General features: G+C 37.8%; 4 protein-coding genes and 1 pseudogene across 4 annotated transcripts; 3 read left to right on the plus strand and 2 right to left on the minus strand.

Annotated features, from left to right (window-relative positions):
* Positions 1-906: 906 nt before the first annotated feature.
* LOC117624992 (protein LIGHT-DEPENDENT SHORT HYPOCOTYLS 10-like) lies at positions 907-3,533 on the minus strand. Its single transcript, XM_034356543.1, has 2 exons — positions 2,658-3,533; positions 907-1,348 (listed from the first exon to the last, which is right to left on the minus strand). Exon 1 carries the CDS (start codon positions 3,250-3,252, stop codon positions 2,689-2,691), a length of 564 nt encoding a protein of 187 aa, XP_034212434.1. The 5' UTR covers positions 3,253-3,533; the 3' UTR covers positions 907-1,348; positions 2,658-2,688.
* Positions 3,534-12,250: 8,717 nt separating this feature from the next.
* LOC117624552 (protein Abitram) lies at positions 12,251-14,534 on the plus strand. Its single transcript, XM_034355860.1, has 6 exons — positions 12,251-12,613; positions 12,699-12,747; positions 12,862-12,988; positions 13,152-13,222; positions 13,329-13,401; positions 14,156-14,534. Exons 1-6 carry the CDS (start codon positions 12,451-12,453, stop codon positions 14,264-14,266), a joined length of 594 nt encoding a protein of 197 aa, XP_034211751.1. The 5' UTR covers positions 12,251-12,450; the 3' UTR covers positions 14,267-14,534.
* A 149-nt stretch (positions 14,535-14,683) lies between these two features.
* Positions 14,684-16,408, minus strand: LOC117624551 (EP1-like glycoprotein 2). Its single transcript, XM_034355859.1, has one exon. It carries the CDS (start codon positions 16,232-16,234, stop codon positions 14,849-14,851), a length of 1,386 nt encoding a protein of 461 aa, XP_034211750.1. The 5' UTR covers positions 16,235-16,408; the 3' UTR covers positions 14,684-14,848.
* Positions 16,409-17,280: 872 nt separating this feature from the next.
* On the plus strand, positions 17,281-18,848 carry LOC117624627 (epidermis-specific secreted glycoprotein EP1-like). The gene has a single exon (XM_034355989.1). The coding sequence runs from the start codon at positions 17,401-17,403 to the stop codon at positions 18,700-18,702; it is 1,302 nt and encodes a 433-aa protein (XP_034211880.1). The 5' UTR covers positions 17,281-17,400; the 3' UTR covers positions 18,703-18,848.
* A 790-nt stretch (positions 18,849-19,638) lies between these two features.
* LOC117625319 lies at positions 19,639-22,274 on the plus strand (annotated as a pseudogene).
* The last annotated feature ends 655 nt before the right edge of the window (positions 22,275-22,929 follow it).

The following is a 22,929-nucleotide window of genomic DNA, read 5'->3' on the forward strand; positions in this document are numbered from 1 at the left end:
TAGCTCTTACCCTTTGGTGGATTTTTCTCCTCATCTCTCAATTAATTTTTCGACATCAAATTGGTATCAACAATCTCGATCTCTTGGACCACAGGAGTCCAAGAGATTGTGGTCACTCACCGTTGGATATTAATCAATGGTTCAAAAAAAAAATTAAAAAGGAATGCAAGAGTTAGTGGACTATTGAATTTACATCCAACCGTGAGTGACCACAAATCTCTTGAACCCATGTAGTCCAAAAGATAAGAACTGTTGGTATCAGAGCTTTAATTGATTCTTAATTATTACTAATTATCATATCATCGTCATGTATATAATACGATGTATACCTAATTTTGAAGCTATACGAATTCTTCATTATGAAAAGACTTGCGATATGTTGAGATGGTAATGACTTGATCACAAAAACATACGCAGAGATTCCAACATGATCTCAAACATAAGTTCATTCATACACAATAGAACAATGTCTACAAAAACTCTTTGAAACAATTAATGACATTGAAATTGATGAAGAAAATGGTCATTTCGGCATGGACTTGAGAGTTGGCAAGTTGAATGAGAGTACCAAAAATTTATGGGAGTTGAAGATGATTGGAAGTGAAGCTCTGATGATTTTCATATCACCATATGAGGGCGCATATTGATTGTTATGAAACAAGCCGCGTGCCCATGCAAGGTAAAAAAAAAAAAAACAAGGCTCAATGAACTATGAGGTTAGCAAATAGTATCTTGACACTTGTAAGTTAATCGACCATGGATTTCTTATGTGGAAAAACACAGGACATTCTAACTTGATGAATCTGATTTGATGACAAACATGTAGATATGAGAGTTTAAGAAGAAATCAATCTTCTCAACAAAACCAGAAGCTCAATTTAATTTCATTCAACACTCAAATTCGGATGATCATTATAAAGTAGCCTGCTTGTATATATAGAAATTCATGGAACCCCACAATAATTACACATGTAATCTTAACCAGCATTTATCCAAAATTATAGGAACAACCGAAACACAATACTCTTGCATGAAGAGAGAAAGAGAGAGAGAAAAAGAGAAGGAGAGAGACTTGTTTATGGTACGTAGTAATACTTAAACCATATATCTATGAGACATTGTACTGATTAACCTACAAAGAAAGTGGTAGAGGGAACTTACTCATGATCTCGATTCAGCTTCGTCTTCACTTACTTTGTGTTTCGATTTCTCGATAAAATAATATATAAATGCGAAAGAAAATAGACAATGACCATCAATGGTGACATGGAGTTGAGTGTTTGCACCACCCAGACTGGTGCAGCTCCAAACCTTCATGGTGCATTTGGGTTGGAAATCAAATTGGCGCCTGAAATTAGAATCCGGGTTGCAGAAATTAGAATCAAACTGTCAAATTACAAAACATAAGAGGGAAAATATGATAAAATATGAAGTGAATTATTTGGTAAATTGGGATATGTGTTGATAGGGTAGTGTGACATATCATTTGGATATGCTTTAGGAGATGGTAATATACATTTATTGAAACTAATTAATATGCTTGATCATAAGTAGCAATCCAAACAACGCGTAGTACAACGTTTTTATCGAAAACTAATTAAGCAATTCCGGCTGATTTAGGTTACCCCTAGCATTAATCTGATTTAGACAAAGGACAAACTGATTTAGGTACAAAGGTCAATTCATTGTATATTGAATAATTAACAACAAAAAAAAGGGACATCGCATCATGGTGAGTATAGAAAGGGAAGAAGAAAAGGAATGTAAATTATTAAATATCAGATCAAGACAAAGCTTGCGCAGCTTGTGAAGATTTAGTGTTAATGGTACATGAGAGATATATATCTTAGTAATGGCTAATGTGTCATTAACACCAGCAAACCAACTTGGCCGCTGGATGAGCATTTGGTCTATCCTATTCCTAATCCTACGTACTGCCCCCATCGAAATCTCTCATCATAAAATTGCATCAAGATTATGACAAAAATATTATATAAATAATTGGGGGTTTATATTATATATGTATATATGTATATATGTATATATATAACATATATATGAGTACATGAATGTCAACAGTGAGATGCTGTTTATGTCTATTCATGGCGGGCACAAGATCGTGCAGAATCCCAAAAGGGCTATGAATACAAAAAAAGCACAACCATGTTAATGAGAATATTATATATATTTTTGAAACCCACAAAAAATACCATGATTTAATTTGCATGAGAGAGAGAGGGGGGGGAGAGAGAGGAAGATCCAATCATAACTTAGTATCAAATGTTGGTAAAATAAGTTAATTAAGGTAAAGTTACTAAGTACTGTTATTATGTCTTTTCTCATAAAGCAACTTGCTAGCTACTATGCAAATTAGGGTTTAAAATATACTTGGCGTAGGGTTTTATAGGGAAGAACAGAATGAGATGGCTGCCATTTGAACATGTATATGCCCATTAGCATACCGATTTTGTCTTTAATTACATCTTATTGACTGAAATTTTCTTCTTCCGGACAGAAAAGTTGATCAGTTCTTGACAAAAACTCAGAATCTAGCTAAGCTGGTTGCTTAAAAATATATAATTTTCTCTTTCTCTAAGAGATTAAAGCAACCCATCATCGATCTATATACAAAACTATAAATATTAGTATGAAATTACCATTTTGTTGAGAGAGACAGGTGATCAAGATTCAAGATTGGTGCATGGTGAAGTTGGGATTGTGGTCGAGATTGGCCTTCAATAGATTCCTCTTCTTCTTCTTCTTCTTGTAAGGAATTCCCCGAGCCTTGGCTTGAGAATCCCTGACTTCACGCAGATACACTCTTATAGCACCACTTGCAAATGGGTTTGTTTCTGGCAAACCACCATTCTCTTCATAAGCAGCTCTCAGCCGTCCGATCAGTGCATCAAGGCTCCCCCAAGCTTGCCTAAGTGGACAAGTGCAAGGGCCAGGAGGCTCTGGCTGCCCAAAAAACACGCACCCTTGTAAGTGCACCTTGGTCTTTCCGAATTGGTCCAAGTACCGAAGGAAATCCAGGACATGGTTTGAGTTACTCTGTGAAAGAGCAACTGGAGGCCTCTGGTTCCTCAAGTACTGCCCAAAAGTGTTCCAATCTCTCCTCTTCTGTGACTCGTACCGGCTTAGTTGAGCCGGCTGCGCCTGCTTCAGCTGTTGCTGATCAGCAGCAACAGCAGCAGCAGAAGCAGACGATGATCCTTCTGCTACATCTTTCCCCTTGTTGGTGGACATCATAGCCAGTGATAATTTTATTTTTGTTTTTTTTAGTATTTCTTTGAGTAGGAGAGAAGTTGGAAAGGAATTTGAGGGAGAAGAAAACAAATTTGCAGTGGGAGAGAAGAAAAGGAAATAATAATATTGAACAAGATCACATCGAGGATAGCTAGTGAGGAGACATGGTATGGGACCAATGAAAGTGCTTTAGCTCCTCTTTTTCTTCCTCTCTCACATTATTTTCTTGCTTTAATGGTACTATTAGATAGTGTTAATAATACTTTATTATTTTCCATATTTTTATTATTGTGCTTCCATCATCAAAGCAATCATTATCGAGTATATTAGCGTAATTAGTACTGTGGTTCAAAACCTGCTGACTAGGTAACCAGAGCTTGGTAACCCTAGTTAGCTTTGGATTTAGCTTCTAGTTACCAATTCAGGAAGCTCCAAGCTGAATTGAAATTTGCCATTAAAAAAGTATAAGTATCCTTGGAAATTTGCAATGTTCACCTAATTAGTGGCAGTCTCTTCAAATCAATCAAGCAGTTTGATTTTTAGTCGCGGATGGAAAATTCTTGGTTGTGATAGTTACCGAAATTTGGTATGACTAGTCATACCGTCATGTGGTGTTATTAATTTATAACCATATAAATACTATAATATGGGTGAACGGCATGTTTGGTATCTTATAAAGTTATAATATATTATACATGTCATATATATGTATGAATTCGTAATAATAGGTAGACTTGTCAATGGATCGGATTTTGATTCGAATATGGTGTAATTAATAGGAGATGGATTGGACTTCTCAATCCGATAATCCGATTACAATCCGAATCCAATAATCCGATTATAAATGGATCCATATAAGGATTATAGTTTATCCGATCCAATAATAATATGATCCGACTTAGTATGAAATATAATTTAGTTTTTCTATGCATTATATTAATATTCGAATCCAGTGCACTAAGAATACACTTAAAACTAATATTTATGATAAAATATCAAAATATGATATAAAAAGTAGAGAAATACAATAAAAGAACAAGGCTATTAATGAAATTTTAATTTTTTGTACATCTCAAAATAAAATCCGATAATAATTTGATCCGATTCGAATCGGAATTTGATGTGTAACGGATATGGATCGATAGATGCAGTCTAGTAGTCTGAATACGATCCGAATTCGATAATCAGATTATAAATGAATTCAAATTTGAATTGAGATATATCTTATCCGAATCCTACCCGTTTACAGGTCTAATAATAGGTGGTGATGGTCATGCACAAGAATTTCTGATCATGCACTGCCTCAGTTCAATTTCTTGCCAATACGTTTTGTGGTTATTCATTTTTGGGATGATTCCAAATTCATTTGTTCTTCCAAATGCTACACAAACAAAAACCCAATGACTGAAATTAATCTCAGTCTTATCTGGTCTCCTAGATAGATTAACAGTTTGATTTTTGACTTATGTTGGTGGAGGGGTAGGCACATAGCCAATCAGAATTTAAGATAAACCGGTTGACCCTCAAAGATTTTCCATTATATAATAATATATTTATATTAAAAGAATTAATGATAATTACCGACTTAAGTTTAACTATAATATTCTAAATGCTCAACAGTAATACTTCACCACAATTCCATCAACTCAAATCTCCTGCCACGTGTCACGTGTATCATCAAGCTGAGGCCTTGGTGCTTTGGTGAGGAGATAGTGTCTCCTATAATAGGAAAGCCATCACCACTGCCAATAATGCTTGGTGATGGATACAAAATAATATCCGAACGAGATCGTGTTAGTGATGATTTTGTTGTTTCCCTCTTCTGGTTTCCCTCATCTTTTTGCCTTTTATCAGAAAATGGCTACGGGCCAAATGGTACCTTATACATATCTTTGAGCATCTGTTTCCAGAATTCTAGTAACATGTCAATTCTCCCTTTGAGTCTTTGAGTTGCTCGACAGTTATGGGCTTTAGTTTTCTGGGAAAACTAATAGAAAGACAAGGCCCCAGGAACTTCATTTCATGAGCCCAATAGGCTGAGCAGGTCTCCTCGATTTCAGTTTCAGATATTTCAGGGTTTCAAATCCCCTTTTTAGTTTTTTCAGAGATTACTTGAAACTACCTGGTAAAGTGGGTATATGAACGTCTGCTAACTTTACAAATACACCAAGTTTTTATCCTAACTCTTACGCAAACTCTCATGTAGTATATGGACCCTATATGGGTCTTACATGATTTCATAATCTCAAGGATCCTAGATTATGTGAAAGAGTTTGTGTAAGAATTTGTATATAAGACTTAATGTTTGTAAAATTACCATTATAAATAAGGGTGGTTCTATGGACATGCAAGAATTGCTTGTGAGGAACTAAGTTGTATCTTAGGTTCCGTGTCGAGAGATAATTGCATGTCCATAGAATCACCTTATACACCTTATACATAACCTCTCTTTTCTCTCTATTCTCTCACCCCTTCTTCTTCGCTAGCGTGACCCCCCCTCCTCTGCAACCCTTTCGGTTTACGGATCCCTGGAACTAAACCCTTCGGCTAATAAATTGGGCACTTATCTCCCTTGTCATGTTGTAGACAATTTTATGCTGGATTTTGTTTCTCCCCAATTTTGTACTTCTTGAACTAGCTTTTATGGAGGTGGAGTTGTCAAATTTAGGTTGATCTTTCATTATTGGGTGCTGCGGGATCATGTGGGTTGTTGGAGAGGTGTTGTGGTCTTCTCTTACCAGGTGAATGTTGAGCGGTAATTAGGCCCCTTCACTTTTGGTGCCTTTGGTTCCCTGTTCGTGCAAAATATGTTATTTTTTCCATGATCTTTGAAGCACTGGTGCTTCCTTGAGTCTTATTGATCTTCTAGTTTACAACTCTAAGTGAGCTGAATTTTATTTTTTCATGTTTTGTTCACCGTCTTATTGGATTTATTTTGTCTAGATATTTGTATGCAAGAACCTCCATTTAAGGTGTGTTCTTATCACGACTGAAAAGAGAATCATCTTGAGATTTCAAGATTTCTTCGATCCAATGTAACTTTAAGTCCTACTTTCGAAGGCCAATTAGAAAAACCATATACGAGGATTAGTTCAGAGATGGGTCCTTCCTTGCAAGTTCGTCTACAACTAATATTCGCCTCTCGATAAACATGTTGAATTGAATGCACCCCAACATCAGACATCAAAATGTCACGTAGCAACTTAGAAATACGCCATATGGAGATGGAGGCATGAAGGATTTTTTCCAAGTTGCAATAATCTTAAAAGGATCTGCGAGTTCAACAACATGCTTGAGTCCTATAGCTTCTTCCTCTTCCCAGAAAACGGATCCATCAAAATTAACCTTAGGGTGGCGGTTCATCAATGTATTTGTGTTTCTTCATTCATTGGTTTTGGTTATATTGGAAACCATTGGTGGGAAGAGGAACTGAACACATGACACGAACGTAAGAGTAAATTCTCTTAATCATTTGAGTTACAAGCAACTTTCGGAGGGACGAAAATTTTACCATTCAATCATAACCTATTTCATTCACACTAGATATAATGTCAAGAAGCTAGAGCTGCTTGGCGAACTGACTGAGCCATGGAAAATTTGAATATATCTCCTCTTTTATTTCATTCAAAGGATTGACCAAAATCAAAGTTCCGTACGATTTTTAACAGCATAGACATGTTCGTGGGGTTACAATGGTGGATGGTGCTGTTTATTGGAATATTTTATTTCTTAGGATGGCGATGCATGAACTCAAAATTGATATTTAATTTAACAATAACATAGAAGATGGTGACACATTGATGCTAATTAATCTTTCGTTGATCTTTCTTAGATCTTCTTCACATGGTGTGAGCTGGGAAAGTTACTCTACTAGTAGAATTGATGGGTTTGATTAGACCAATGACAAAGAAATCCTGAAATAAAATTCTTCATAACCTCATCAGTTTCTTGAAAATGAACATTCCACTTTTACAAAAGGAATAGTACAATTTGCCTTAAATTTGTGTATTAGTAATAAGACATGCATTCAGGTAAAGTATAATTATCCAAGATGGTAGTGTGTCAATCGTAACCATGTGGGAGTGTAAATCAAATGTCATCTCAAATCACACAATTAGTAAAGTAAAATGGACTAATATTCTAGTGAAAAATGAATACGAATAAAACGGTTGTCAGTAAAACAAAATAGACTAATACTATTTGCTCAAAAAGAATGTGAGAGAAAAACTACTACTATTAAAATTGCGCAATAAGTTCATGTATTTTCAATTACTCATCTCGCTGCGGAAGTATCACCGTCAATCACATAATTAGTAAAAAGGTTAAACTTCCCTTTAATGTACCGACAATTTAATGAGTGCTATTACTTTCTCTTTAGGTAACTTCAAATTACATTTTGGGGGTAACTTAGGTGAAATATATAATTGGGATACGTAATTTTTTTTGGTCCTGAATTATGCTATACGGTATTGTTTAGAGAAGACTATAGCTGCTAATAATTGAGAGGAAATGATGACATTCCACCGGGTATGGACATTTTTCACATTTAATTTATCAAAATAACATTTGTGTCACCATTTTTTATAGGCCGAATGGTATCAACATAATGATCTCATAGACCAGTAGTCGCAATAATTACTCTAATTTTGGTGGCGAAATGTTAAAATATATATGCAGGGTAGGGCACTACTCCTTAGAGCAAGAAAGGTAAAACCACCTTATCATCCACATCCTGAGGTAGATTTGAGAATATTAGTTGAGCGGGTTACACAGTGGTTTTGGTCCTCTTTCTTACCCTGCTTGGCACACAATATCGAAATTTCAGGGTTTCTTTCTTCCTAATGTATATATATCTTAATGTTTTTCTTAATCAAGGATAATCTACGGGAAATGGGATTCAAACTTGGGTGCAAGGGAACATGCTCACTGCCTAAGCCAAATAACCTAACCAACATCTGCAATCAAGAACAAGAGTGAAATTAGAAGTGGAAACCATGCTACATAAGCCTTCACTAGGAATGGTATATATATGAATGCATTTTGATAATTGAAAGACCAGGCCAAGATAGCTAGAAGTTGTCTAGAATTTGGACGCTAGGGTCTTGAAAATGAAGAAGGGTGCAGTGAGAAAAGTTGCTGGTTTGATATAATCTGGTATAAGCATCGTTATTCTGGGAACTTCGCTGGAGAAAGTGACAATTAGAATAAAATGTTGGAGCCCGAAAAGTTCGTCTCCTTTGCAGACAGGTTTGCATAAAGTGAGCTCTCTCGACAACACATAGCTAGGTCTGTTGGTGTGACATCTTTATCTTCTTTTCAAAGTGGTATATATATATAAACCATTAAATCCAAAAGTAGTCACAGCAACGTGTGTTCATAATTTTAGCATCAAGACCAATTAAGCCAGTTACTTTCCACCATGATTGTAGCCCATGATATGAGCTCTACCAAATAAATCATCTTGTTACCAGCTTCACCTTTAGACTTTAGGACTTGTCTGCGCTTTTGACTTTATACCCTGATTTAAATATGTTGGGGCTTTTATTCCTTGAGATTTTAACGCCCTGATTTCATGTGATAGTGTTTCGATAAATTGGGAGACACATCTGTGGCTCTTTTTTTCTATAAGTTGGTCAAGGGAAACCTAACAAAGAGGAAACTGTTTTTAGGAATCACATGGTCCTCAGATTAAGAGAGGAAATGAGCTGCTTCCTTAATTCAAAAATATACGGCACATGATTGTCTTTTTGAAAGAATCATAAACCGCTAATGTTAATTGATCTGAAGAGACGTGTGATTTGTCATTAGTTCTATGTATTTGAAATTTACCTTAATACCTCATACTTCCTGAGGAAACGGGTTGTTGGAGATTTCGTCATGCTTTAAGATAAAATTGATAGTTCTATGTATTGAAGTCAATTTGACAAGGTGTGACCACAAAATGTTGTTGAAAATTGAAGAGTTGCAAGGCTACGAGGGTTCTACTGCCAAAGTTGAATGGTGGAGGGAGATATTATACATATATAGTTGAAAAGTAGAAGTGTACTCAAGATCCAACCTTATTTGCCCAGATCGAATAATGCTGCCATCCACATGATTTGTCCAATGAATTTGATCTCTAAATTTTACAACCAACATGATTAAATTGGATAGCGAATTTGCTTGTGACAATTCAATCAAATTCAATTTATGGTGTGTTTATTAATCAGGAATTGAATTTCACTTATGAAAGATTTCTGTGTTTACTTCACATAAAGGAATTGAAAAGTAAGTGATGCCCACACAAAATTAGGAATTGAATTCCTGATTTTAGAGGAATTCAATTCTTAGGTGATAGGTGGTGTTCTAATTCTTGGAGAACAAACTCATTAGGAATTCATCTTTTTTATCCTCACATAATTTTAAAATTTCCAAATTTGTCATCTACTTTAACCTAACAACGAGGACATTTTAGTAATTAGCACCACTCCAACCCCAATTCCGTATGATTTAATAAACAACTTCAATAGGAATCCGGAATCTAACTCCCCTCAATCCATATAGTTTAGTAAACAACTTCAATAGGAATCTGGAATCTAATTTTCCTCAATCCAACTCCTCCTCAATTCAATTCAATTCCTCCTAATCCAATTACGGATTAGTAAACATGCCATTAGTTGCTTTTATGTTTTATTTTCATCATATAGGCATTTGAAATTGATGGACCAAAACACTTTTCTTTAGCATTTAATTTGTATTTTCCATTTAATCTATTAAAATGTATGATTGGATTAGGTTTTTGACGTGAATTACTTCATATTTGAATTGTTTTCCACTATTAAAATAGATAATCTTGTTTCATCCAATTTAATTCAATATCAATTCATTCAAATTGGATTGGGTTGTGTTACTCTGAGACCATGCTGGATTGGATTACAAAGTAATCTAATTTACACCCGTTTTGTGAGTTGGATAATGTGGTTTTTTGTTTTCAATAGTTAGGGAGGGAGAGGAGAGGGGGTGCAACCTCGAACCTAGGACCAATTGGGTGGAGACGAAACTCCTTATTACCATTACACTAGTGGGGCACCGACAGTTAGATAATGTAGTTGGATAGGATTCATAATCCTAATCAAATGGTTGGTTGCCTAAAAACAACATGGATTAGATTATGTCTAATCCTACTAGGGCCAGATATAGTACGACTATGAAACCTACCAAAAGGTTGGGATTAAGTTAGATTAGATTTATGTCTAATCCTACTAAGCCATGTAATAGCACATTTCAATTAATCCAAGCTCTTAATTATGTGTGGTATCAAACACATCATTGGATTAGTATTATCATTTTAATCCAATGTAATCCAATTCTACCTTATAATTCAATCCAATCTCAATCACCAAACATGGCCACAAGAATTGAACTCTGTGAGATTTAATCTCTTGTTGTTCCACAGTAGCTCAGTGATAGAACGGTCGGTTGTTAACTGACTAGTCATAGGTTTGAATCCTACTTGGGGAGATTTGATTCATTTCGAATTTAATTGGATTTGATTGGTTAAAGGTATTTTGTATAGGAAATAGCTTGGCTCCTTAAAACTGAGGAGGATTGACATTTGACAAATTCCTCTTTCTTTTATTTTTTTTCTTTTGAACTTTAATAAGTGTCAAAATCTCATTTGTTATGAGGATGTGCTTCTCCTCACTTTTAAGGAGCCAAACCATGCTTGTTTGTGTGTGTATTTTGGGTGTTTTCATATATGGGCTTTGATTTATTATTATTTTTTGGAATTTTTGTAGAAATGTCACATGAACTTATACCTCGGTTTCAATTTGTCACCTTAAAGAAAAATCTAAGAAAAATGTCACCTTAATTTTTCAAAATCCATAATTTGTCATCTGAATTTAACACCATCCAATTTTCCATCAGTTTTTAGGGTATTTTAGTCTTTCCATTTTCATGGGTATTTTAAAAATGGAAAATTCATTATAAAAAATGTATATTTTTAAACAATTAAAATGGAAAAAATTCCCTCACCTTCCCCCATCCCCTGTGAGCCACTGGCGGCTCTAACCAACCCCGCTTACCTTGAAATTCATTCCCCCTTCCCACTTCACAGCCTTTTTTGTCTTCATCTTCCTCATTCTCTCTCGGCCATGGAACACCTACCCTCCACACACAAATTCCCTTAGTCCATGCAAACTGAGTCCACCTTTTTCTTCTTCTTTTTCTTTTTGGTATTTTTCCATTTCCATATTGAAAATTTGTGGAAGGACAACTGCCAAACCAACAATTCAGTAGCCTATGGTGACCAAGAAAACTTTAGTTCCTTCAAACAGAAATACAGTGGTGCAAGTTAATGAAACTTTGATGACAAGAAAATGGTTGGATTTTGAGTGGGAAGCTTAAGTAGTTTTAAATTAGGTGACACATCATTTGAAAATTTCAGACATGCTCAATGAACATCATAACAAATGTATACATGCTCAGAGAGAGAGAGACAGAGAGATATAGGGAGAGAGAAGAGAGGGGGGGGGGGTCTTGTGGGATGTGTTTTGGGGGTGGATGGGATTGGGGTGAGGAGAATGGGAGAGAGAGGTCTCTTTTGTCTATCTTTTTTTTCCTTGAAAATAGAAAGATTAAAATACCCTTAAAAATGAATGGAAAATTGGATGGTGTTAAAGTCAGATGACAAATTATGAATTTTGATAAATTAAGATGACATTTCTCTTAAAATTTTCTCTTATGTTCAGGAGACATTTCTGCCGGGGTAAAAATCCTAAAGAAAGTTACTACATGAGCTTTGATTTGAATCCCAATTAGCAGCTGCAAAAAATTGAGTCCAAAACTAGATCAAACAAGTTTAAACTCACAGATGTCAAAAGCTCAAACAAAAGCCCAAGTCAGATCCAAGAAATCCTATGTCTTTACTGAAGAAGCCCAAACCTTCTTCTGAGACATTGCGTACTTCACGTCGTACAAAACATGTTCCTCATAAACCTCCAAACATGATGTCGTTAGGGTTTAGGCAGTTAACGACGTTGTTCTGTTCCCAATCCCAGAGCAAAGCAAACTATGAGCAAAATTTCCCCGCCCTACTACTTCCTTTCCCCAACTCCAAGTCTCCACTGATTTAAAATTCTTCAAATCTTCAAACACTTTCTCTCATTTTCTCGGGAAAATTCTGCAACCTTCTTGTAAGCTTTCTCTCCCGCCTTTCCAATGAACGACCACAGCGTTATTGAAACAAACAATGTACAAGAACAAGGGGAACATGAAGTAGAAGATCCGGAGCTGCGTAGGCTTCTTGTACCGAACCCAGAAGACCTTCCTCTCACTCCTCCCTCTTCCGTTGAAGCCAACTTCGTCTCTTATTTCGCTCCAGGTTCTTCCTCATGTATTTATTCAATTTTATAACTATGAAAACAGCACAATTGCTTTTCTAAACCCAAGCTCTGTTTGGTTTCCAGATTTTATGAAGCCAGGACACGACCAATACATTTATCGCCACGCCAATGGGTAAAAAATCCGCCCTTTCTCTTTGTGTTTCGTATGTGCATTTGTTAATTATCTTTTTTTTTTTTTTTGTTCTGTGAAGTTTGATTGTTTTTTAATTGTAATTTTGTATGCAAGGTTGTGTGTGATTGGATTGGCTCCAACCCATGGGGCATTTAAGGACGAAGGGGGAATCACTGCCATTGATTTCAATGTTGGGAAATCTGATCGCAGTGGGATTAAGGTTACTGGAAAGCACAAGAAGGTATCTTTTATTTCTCTCTCCCTCTCAATCAGAATAATTTTATGTATTGTTCTTGTTTCTTTTAGAGTTCTGTACTTGGTCAGTAGATTCTGGAGTCTTGTTGTGGCATAGTGCCAATTCTTATACTGTGGTTTTGTAATCTAGGAAAAATGTTATTATGCAGAATGCACAACACTTGGAGTCCAACTCAGCCTTGTGTAAAGTTTGCAGCAAGGATGCTACTTATATTGTGAGGTAGCAAATTTTTTTTCAATGCCGCCTTCGTCTTCCCCAGTTTTCGTTATTTTGCATGCAGCTCCTTTCCGTATATGAGGTTTGAAGTTGTAGTTACTCTTGGCAGGTGTTGTGTAAAAGGATCACTTTTGGAAGTGAATGACAGATTAATCAAGCAGCCAGAATTGCTTAATTCAGCAGTAAGAATCATTAATACCCTTGCATTATCAGCTGTCAGATTTTCTGTGATATTAAAAATCATTCTTTGAATCATTATGTTTAAATGAAATTAACGTACATAGGATTGAGCATGCTTCTTCTCGTGTATTTGATGTCAATAACTGCAGCATTTGGATTTCCATATCCCTGTATAGGAAACAACATCATTTAGTGTCCAAAACGAGGAGAAATACTACAAAGATGCACATTCAGGGCAGATAGTGGAGAGAGAGAGAGAGAGATTTTATTTTTTTTGGGGGGCAGCGGGGGGGGATGTGGGGTGGTGGTTAAGGGTCTCTTTCATAGCTACATTCGATGGACATTGCACCAATGCCACTCCTTAGGACTTCATCATTTGTGTTTGAACATACTTCATGTAGCTTTTATATTATCTGAGTAGAGGCATATGTCGTGAAGGTATCTGAAGGTTTGAGATGGCCAATTGTATTGGGATGGCTTTTGAAAGCTATGATTTAATTGAGAGTGGAATTGGAGGTAGTGACAGTGTAGGATTAGAATTCCTAAGTAATTTGGACTTGTAGGATGGAAAGAAGCGTCTTCCCTTACACATGCTTGAGTTTTACATGCCTCTTCCCTCAATGCTTCAGTGCCATCACATATATTAATTTTGGTCTTCTTCTTTATACTTTTTGAAAGTGGTTTTAGTTCTTTACACTACTTCTTCCGTTTATATCTAGGTTGCTCATTGTTCATAATTTTTCCTCCTCTTTCCAGGCAGATAGAGAAGGATATATTGCCATTATCATGCCAAAACCAGCAGATTGGCTCAAAGTCAAAGATTCACTTTTGGGTCTTGAAGAGTACAAAAAACTGAGGGAAGTTTGATGATGAGTTTGCAAATTGTGCTCTTTCATCACTGACCCTGGATGAAGAAGAGAAAACATTGCTGTCTCATCATGGTGCATATGAGATTGCTCATCATTTGTTCCTTGCCAGATTACTCGCGGGTGGCAAAGCTTCATGTGGTAATGCTTTTGACAGTTACAAATCCTAGAAAATGGTACATTTTATTCCCCTGTTTCTGTATCATGTAAACCGATTTATTTAACTTATTCAGAAAATAAAATGGTTGAATAAAGAAAAATGCCGTACACATTCTTTGCATTGTTCTGATAAAAATGTATTGAAATTTGATGGCCCTTGTGAAATTTGGCCCTAGTTGCAAAACTACGGGTCGATGTAGTTCATACATGATATAGAGAGAGGATAGTTCTTCTATTTGTACTGCTCAAAACGCCTATCTAATTTCAAAACATTTATTTTTCTCTTTATTTAAATTTCTAAAATACAAAATGGAGAAAGTGGCTGCCATGATAACAAGTCCTTTGAATTGAAATTCAGTCTAGCCATCCATAAAACAACATACTAAGAATAGAAAAGAAACCACACACTAAAGTAATCAAATTTCTATTTTGAATACTTGATGTAACCGACAGAAGTATTCACTTCCTTTATAAGAGTTCCAAGCACTGGAGCCAACAAACACTTGGAGCTATCTTCCCTGTAAAAGAACCCTAAACACTTGCAGTCCTTATCACACTTGGCCCTGCACTCTCCGACCTTCATCGGGCCATCTCCACCGTCCAAATAAGGACTCATAAAGTGCTCAACGCTCCCAATCTTGTAGTAGTCCACTTTAGCTCCACTCTTACACTGCCCCAACTTTGGAGGTGCACAGCCCTTGCTCCAACCCAGAAGCCCCTTTGGGGTAGGGCACCCCACACACATGCCCCTACTACAATACCCATATGACCCACATTTTGATGGCAATCCACATTCTCTAACGAAATAGCTTGAAAAGAATGAGAAGCTCTCTTCCCATGTATTGGAACTCACTTTGTCATAGTAAGTATAGGCCTTGAGACTGCCATCGGACCCAAGCCTTAGCAATGAGTATGTAGCATTGTAGTTGAGTTTGTTAAGGTTGATTTGGTGTGCATTGCCAATGGGACGGACTTGTAGGAGGTGCCTATGGCTTTGTGGTGGAGGAGGCGGCGGCGCATTAACGTCTTGGTTTACAGTGAGCACTAACTCATAATAAATTACATCGTCGAAGCCAATCTCAGTTTCGACATCAAAGGTCACAATACTTCCATAGTCGCTGCCTCGCCACCCCCCATACACAAGAAGTTTTCCACTGTTGTTCAAGTACATAGCGAAACCTTTGTGGTCAAGAAGAAGGCTGTATGGCCCGTCAGAGCCATCGGCATCAGATTTTCGACTAACAAGCTTGTTACGGCCATTAGTTTTGACTGACTGCCCCAGCAGAAGAGTATCAGTAGGGTAATCAAAGCTCTGCCATATGAATTTTCCATTCTTGTCATGAAGAACCAAGTTACCGTTTCCCAGTAACTTGATGCCTGTGACACCTTTATTGGCTGTGTTTGTTTGCCAAACAACAGTCCCATCTGCCTCTCCGAGAACCAAGTTTCCGTCTCTGCCGAAAGAGAGAGTGGCCTTCTCGTGCACCGGGTGGTTCCGGTTTGCATCCCAGACCCACCGCATGAGGCCTAAGTCTCTCGGAACTCCGGCTCTGATGGCGAATACGTAGGAATCTGGGGTGGTGTTGTAGAAGCATAGCCTGAAAGGGTATCTATAGAAGGTGTATGCATTGGTTTGGATCACACGGTAAGTAGAATGGTATTCGACGTTTCCGTCTTCAAATTCGCCTTGGTTGATGAACTTGAAGGTCTGGTTTGCTGGGACTTGGGATTGAATGGGAATGACAAAGAAGATGGCAAGGAGGGAGAAGAGTAGTAGGAGAAAAGGTGAATGTGGAATGATAGCTGCCATTTTGTGATACTTTCTGCTAGTTCTTGTGGGGGAATATATAAGAAAATAGTCGGAACATTAGCAATAATGTTAGAATCACCAAATTTGCTCCGTAAAAATGTAGCAGTATTTTTTTGAAAATTAGTAAATGAGATTCATAGTGAACTAAAATCTGAATTACAAGTCAACAAAGGAGGATTGAGGGTGAGCTTGAGGAAACTAGACAACTATAATTTTGATGCAGGACCATCTTATCCATTACTATATCCACTAGCAAGGAGTTCTCTAGTTTGTCTGCTGAGTCAAAGGAAACTAGTTGTATCCTGGCTTTGAAGATGGCAGAAAGCACAAACATTGAAGATGGCGGAAAGCAGAGACATATTATAAATGATATGTCTACAACTTGGTGGGTAGGTAGATATGTCAGAGAATCCATTGAATGACAATGAGCACTTGGAAGAAAATCGTTGCAAGCTGTCATCTTTGATGAGAGGTTTGCTGAGTCATTCATCCCCAAGTTGCTGCATATTAAATGACATCAGTTGGGTTTATCCACAAAGGTTAATTACAATGTAGTCATGGCTAATTGCAATTTTTATGTTTAGATCAATTGCTTAACCATAGATTAATGTTAAGACACATTAGCTGCACGACTGATAAAATGACTACAAGTGCTAGTGGATTAGATTGACAAAAATGTTTCTGATTTCGTCGACCCTTTACAAGTGCTAGTGGATTCGAATGGTGTATTTTTTACACAAGCGATATTAGGAAGAGGGAAATGAACCAAAAATCTTGAGTACATGGGTAAATTCTCTTAAACCACTTAAACTATATTACATGTACTTCGCCTGTATTTGACTAACTTTCTGTCATTTAAACTATATTACATGTACTTCGCCTGTATTTGACTAACTTTCTGTCATTTAGGTGACTGCACACATCAGAATGCTCTGCTTCAGAGTGCAAGATTCGTCAAAGTTGGCGTCTAGGCTAGTCTATCGCTTACAACGAAGAGATATTGAACATCCCTTTGTGAGAAAATCCAAATCTGATAAATCAAAAGAGAAGGAGTTCTGGGTTCAATGACTATATTAGCCCTTATTTTTCAATATAAGTAAACGCTTGCCCAAGCTCTAAAACACAAACCACTCTACAAAAACGTCTTCCCCTGCATTGAGACAACCATGTCCCTGCCTTTCATATTCCTTGTTTCATTCTTTGCTTTCATTGCTCATGCCCAGGTTCCAGCAAATGAAACTTTCAAATATGTCAATGAAGGAGAATTTGGGCAATACATTATAGAATATGATGGAAACTATCGTCCGCTCGATACTTTTAAATCCCCATTTCAACTTGCTTTCTACAACATCACCCCCAACGCCTACACTCTTGCTCTGCGCATGGGTTTGAGGCGTTCGGAATCACTCATCCGTTGGGTTTGGGAGGCCAACCGGGGGAACCCGGTCGGCGAAAACGCCACCTTCACATTCGGGACCGATGGAAACCTTGTCTTGGCCAATGCCGATGGTCGAGTAGCTTGGCAAACCAACACCCGCAACAAAGGTGTGGTAGGCTTCAAGTTGCTCTCAAATGGCAACATGGTGCTTTACAACTCAAAGGGTAACTTTGTTTGGCAAAGTTTTCACTACCCAACAGACACTTTGCTGGTAGGCCAATCTCTACGAGTTGGGGGCGTAACCAAGCTAGTGAGCCGGGCTTCAGAGACAGAAAACAAAGATGGATCTTATAGCTTCGTGATGGAGCCAAAACGTTTGGCTTTGTACTACAAGAGCAAGAACTCCCCAAAGCCAATAGTCTACTTCACATCTTCAAAATTGATAGATGTTGGCAAAGGCTCATTGGAACATGTGACATTGAATTGTTACCCGGTAAGTAGTGATGATTCTGCTTATGACTTAGCCTTGTTGTATGAACCGGGCAACTCTATCTCAGGTTTTAATCTCGTTCTAGCTACAACCAAATACAACGGCACATCATCATTCCTCAGGCTTGAAATTGATGGAAATTTGAAGGTTTACACTTACTATAATAAGGTGAGGTATGGTGCATGGGAGGTCCCCTTCACTCTTTTTGATAAAGATTCAATATTTGAAGTTGGGTGCCAATTGCCGGAGCGATGCGGGAGCTTTGGCCTTTGCGAGGACAACCAATGCGTCGGTTGCCCTACGCCTAAGGGAGTAGTGGCGTGGAGTGAGAGTTGTGAGGCTGAGAAGCTAACTTCTTGCGGGGCAAAGAGCTTCCGCTACTACAAAGTTGAAGGGGTTGATCATTTCTCGAGCAAGTACAATGAGGGATATGCTATCAAGGAGACTGATTGTGGTAAGAAGTGTACTTTGGATTGCAAGTGTTTGGGATACTTCTACAACCGAGATACGTCAAGGTGTTGGATAGCTTATGATTTGAAAACCTTGACCAAAGTTGCCAATTCAACTCATGTGGGTTACATCAAAGCTCCTAATCATTAATTTATAAGAGCTGGATTTTTATTTTATTTTTTCCATTAATATCCGGAATATAATTTCTGTTCTTAGAAGTTGCTCTGTTTCTTTCTTTGGCTCAACTTTTAATAAAACTATGGTGATGAACTGTAGTTCATAACTTATTTTTGTTTTGTTTTTCATGATTAATTCATATGATGATATACTATTTCTGGATCTTCGTCCATCTTAAAAGGAATTGAAGATTTCGTTATCTAAAAACAATGTCCCAGAATAGCAAATAGCAAATTTTATTGCTATAGGACAAGTCAAGAAAGAAGGGTTGGTGCCTTTTAATTCAGTGAACTCCATCGACAGCTTGATGATGTTGAAGCATCTTTCAAGAACAATACTTTATGCCTTATATTATTATTTTTATTATTTTTTTATTTTTTTTTATTTTTGTGAAGAGTGGGTTGGTTGAAGCAAATCGATGTTTCACTCTAAAACCAATTATTGTAGACAATTTTATAATGCAGGACCATCTATCGATTATCTAAAAATGTCTCACTCACTTCTTAGATTTTCTGTGGATAATTTCTGTTTGAATTTTTTTTTTTTTTCTGAGTCAGAGGAATAATTTCGGTTAGATAGATTCACCCAACTAGGGAGGCAATATTAACTTAAGTTTGGTACACAGAAAATGAATTGCAGTGTGCTAGCTGGAGCTGGTGCGTAGATGGAGTCTACTATCTTATCTAATTTCTATTCTCATCACATCCTCAAGTTGCCTCAAACATTTTGAAACCCTTAGATCTACATTATTAGAATGGTCGTACAACACTTGTACGGAAATGTCAATTGGCATTGGTCAAAGTTGGCGTCTCATATCTAGATGATGATATTATAAATAGAGATGTTTGCTCAAACTCTTCTACAACATAAACCAAGCTAAAAGTATGCATCCCTCCCTCAGCATTCACCATGCCATTCCTCTCCTTATTATTCTTCTCACTCTTTGCTTTCATTACTCAAGCTCAAGTTCCCACAAATCTAATTTTCAAGTTCGTCAATGAAGGAGAGTTTGGACCTTATATTGTAGAATACCATAGTGTTGAAAATACTAATGCCCATTTGTGACAAAAAGATCTAAAGAGTTCTAGAAGAAACACTAATATGAACAACTTTGTGAGATCCCACATCGACCAAATGGAGAGGGGGTGATGTGCCTTATATGGCACACCTCGCATCCATCTAGTAGGAGGCCTCTTGGGAGCTCACTGGCTTTGGGTTCGTAGGAACTCCAAAGTTAAGCGAGTTGGAGGCTAGAGGAATCCCAGGATGGGTGACCACCCTGGGAAGTTGCTCTGTGAGCTCCCAGGAACAAATCCGTGAGGGGGGCGGCGGCCCAGCCCAGAGCGGACAATATCTTGCTAGGTGGAGTTGGGCCAGTCCGCTGCGCCACTCTGACTTAGAGGAGGCCTTTTGGGAGCTCACTGGCTTCGGGTTCGTAGGAACTCCGAAATTAAGCGAGTTGGAGGCTGAAGCAATCCCAGGATGGGTGACCACCCTGGGAAGTTGCTTCGTGAGCTCCCAGAAACAAAACCGTGCGGGCTGGTGAGAATGTAGCCAGGCCCAAAGCGGACAATATCCTGCTACGACAGAGCCGGTCCGGGGTGTGACAAACTTGTCGGAAGAGCCTAGAGTTGTGGAGAATATTACCAAGACTGTATCGGCTAGACAAAGAGAATTTAAGTTTTGAAGAACATTCTGCTGAAAAATATGAGTCATACATCGGAAATTTGACTAAATAAAATACAAAATAGAATGAATGATTTTACTACTAATAACACCGAGACCTTTTGTAATAAAACCTCATACTTACTGAACAAGAAACATATGGCTAGGAAAAAGAAGGCCAAGTTGGTGGACTTGGTGATGTCAGCAAAGAATGCCTATATTGGCATGCAACCTACAATGGAGCTTGGAGTCAACCACTAACTCCCAAACTAAGGGAGGCAAGACCTACCTAAAATCCTAAGCTAGAAAAGCTAGGAAACTAGGCAACAAAGCTAGCTATCTAGCTAATCAACTAAAGGTGGTGGGAGTTACTAATAGAACTCCCAATCCAAGAGGGAGCTGCAGGTGAGCTACCCAACCTATGGAAGAAGCTTGAAAACAAGAACTCAAGCTAGGGCCAAATAGCCTAAATTAATCTAAATCAAGTGTGATGGCCAATAAGCCAATAAGCTGTGAAGAAGGCCAATTAGCCTACACTACGTACTATTCACTTTGTCACTTTGTTTCAACTATTGTCTATTATCTTAAACTCTTTCACTACATAAACCAACAATGGTATCATAGCAACACCACTCACAATCACCCTACAATCTAACAAGTGATATCAGAACATCACAAACACTCATCACACACCTCCTAAAATTCCAATACATGGAAACTATTGTATGCTTTGTGTCTTTAGCTCCCCTTTCCAACTTGCCTTTTACAACACCACCCCAAATGCCTTCGCTCTTGCTCTCCGAATGGGCTTGAGGCGTTCCGAGTCACTCTTTCATTAGGTTTCAGAGGCCAACCAGAAAACCCAATTGGTGAAAACGCCACTCTCACATTCGGGACATACGGCAACCTTGTTTTAGCCGACACCGATGGTCGAGTGGCGTGGCAAACCAACACTGCCAACAAAGGGGTTGTAGTGCTTCCAACAGGCAACATGGTCCTCTATAACTCAAAGGGTACCTTTGTTTGGCAAAGCTTTGACCACCCTACTGACACTTTGTTGGTGGGTCAAGCTCTCCGGGTTGGGGCAGTAACCAATTTTGTGAGTTGGGCCTCCGAGAAAGAAAACAAAGATGGTCATGGAGTACAGCTTGGTCATGGAGCCCAACGGGTTGGCTTTGTACTATAAGAGCAACAAACTCCCCAAAACCACTACTTTACTTCACTTCGGCTCAAGGCATCACTCTTCCGAAGGGATCATTGGAGCATGTAACTATACATAGTGGCCCAGATGAGGGTTCTGGTTATGACTTGACCTTAAATTATCAAGCGGCCAACCATTCCTCCATTGGAACTATCTATCTAGCTAAGACCAAATACAATAGCACATCAACGTTCCTTAGGCTTGGAATTGATGGAAATGTTAAGCTTTACACTTACAATGACCAGATTGATTTTGGTGCATGGGAAGTGAGCTTCAGTTTTTTCGACAGAGACAATTCAATCTGGTGGGAAAATGAGTGCCAATTGCCAGAGCGATGTGGGAAGTTTGGGCTTTGTGAGGGCAGCCAATGTGTTGCTTGCCCTTCAGCTAAGGGACTGTTGGGTTGGAGCAAGACTTGTGAGCCTGAGAAGCTTACTTCTTGTAGGGCAAGCAGCTTCCGCTATTATAAGTTGAAGGGCATAATTACTTAAGCAAGTACACAAGTGGAATTTCTGTGAAAGAAAATGATTGTGGCAAGAAGTGTACTTCCGATTGCAAGTGTTTGGGGTACTTTTACAACCAGGACACATCAAGGTGTTGGATTGCTTATGATTTGAAAACCTTAACCAAAGTTGCCAATTCTACTCATGCGGGTTGCATCAAGACACCCAATCACTAAATATGGATTGCTTATGATTTGTTGTATTTCTTATTTTTCCCTTGTAATAATCGAGTATAGGAGCTGAGGTCCTGCCGTTAAGAGAAGGTGTTACAAGACACTATCATGTTATTCAAACCTATATCATAAGCATTTCATGAAATACTTTCATCGTAGTTATTGAAATATGTGATAGGAAAACATGCAGAAAATAAGTATGTATGATATCATTCGCCAAAATTTCTGAAAACAGGGTGAAAAATTCCTCCTCCCCAAAATCACTCATATAAAAGAAAATTTAACTTTAAGATTAAAGAAAAATATAATAAACTTATCTACAATATTCTCGTTGAAATCTTATCAACGGCAATATATTCATAATTTGATAGTAAAAGAAGTTACCAATGAACAATTCATAACATACGAGTGGTACCATTGCACAAGACTTTAAATCGAAACCGGACCAAACCGTCTAGTCCGATTTTTTTTGGACCCAATTCGGCTCAGTTTTTCATGTTTCCAGTTTGAATGCCCACCCCTAGGTACAATGGATATCATGGGGAAAAAAAAAAAAAAAACATAAAGGAGCTGACTTATCAACCAAATAATATAACCAATGAGGTGTTAGTTGAATTGGCCAGGTATTTGGTGTGTTCCCAATAATCCTAAGTTCAAA

This window comes from Prunus dulcis, chromosome 4 (genome assembly GCF_902201215.1).
Source record: "Prunus dulcis chromosome 4, ALMONDv2, whole genome shotgun sequence".
Lineage (NCBI taxonomy): Eukaryota > Viridiplantae > Streptophyta > Magnoliopsida > Rosales > Rosaceae > Prunus > Prunus dulcis.